We start from the raw sequence: 435 nt of genomic DNA on the forward strand, positions 1-435 counted from the left end.
CCCCATCGCGGTCCCGGTCCCCGGTCCCGGTCCCCAGCCGGTACCTGATCATCCTGTCCACCTCGGCCCGCTGCTCCATGGCCTCCTCCGTGTTGAGCGCCTGCAGCTCTCGGAGGATCAGCGGCGTGTCGAAATCGTCGCCGTCCTCCGAGCCCTCGTCGCCGGACAGCTTGCCCTTCCCGTGCCCGTTGGCCAACGCCGGGAAGGCGGCCTTGCCGTCGGGCGGCGGTCCCCCGGGGGAGAGCGGCAGGCTCTCCAACTTGACGCCGAAACCGGCGGCGGGCACCATGTCCTCCAAGGCGCGGATCAACCCTTCTTTAGTCGCTCCGGAGCTGAGCAAAGCGCCCAGGAGCTCCCGTTGCAGGGCGCTCAGCTGGGACACCATCCTCCCCGGGGGGCCGGCGGAGAGCCCCGCCGCTCGCCCCGCGCCTCCCG

At 72.2% G+C, this 435-nt stretch overlaps 1 protein-coding gene across 2 annotated transcripts in view; it reads right to left on the minus strand.

Annotated features, from left to right (window-relative positions):
• The window catches only part of HNF1B (HNF1 homeobox B), a 23107-nt gene extending 22722 nt beyond the window's left edge, over positions 1 to 385 (minus strand). For both annotated transcript variants that reach the window (XM_010573819.1, XM_010573818.1), the window contains exon 1: positions 45 to 385. In XM_010573819.1, coding sequence (XP_010572121.1) covers positions 45 to 385 — 341 coding nt within the window. The remainder of the gene's footprint in view (positions 1 to 44) is intronic.
• Between the last annotated feature and the right edge of the window lie 50 nt (positions 386 to 435).

The sequence above is a fragment of the Haliaeetus leucocephalus genome, unplaced genomic scaffold, assembly GCF_000737465.1.
Source record: "Haliaeetus leucocephalus isolate CR32 unplaced genomic scaffold, Haliaeetus_leucocephalus-4.0 Scaffold395, whole genome shotgun sequence".
NCBI classification, from domain to species: domain Eukaryota; kingdom Metazoa; phylum Chordata; class Aves; order Accipitriformes; family Accipitridae; genus Haliaeetus; species Haliaeetus leucocephalus.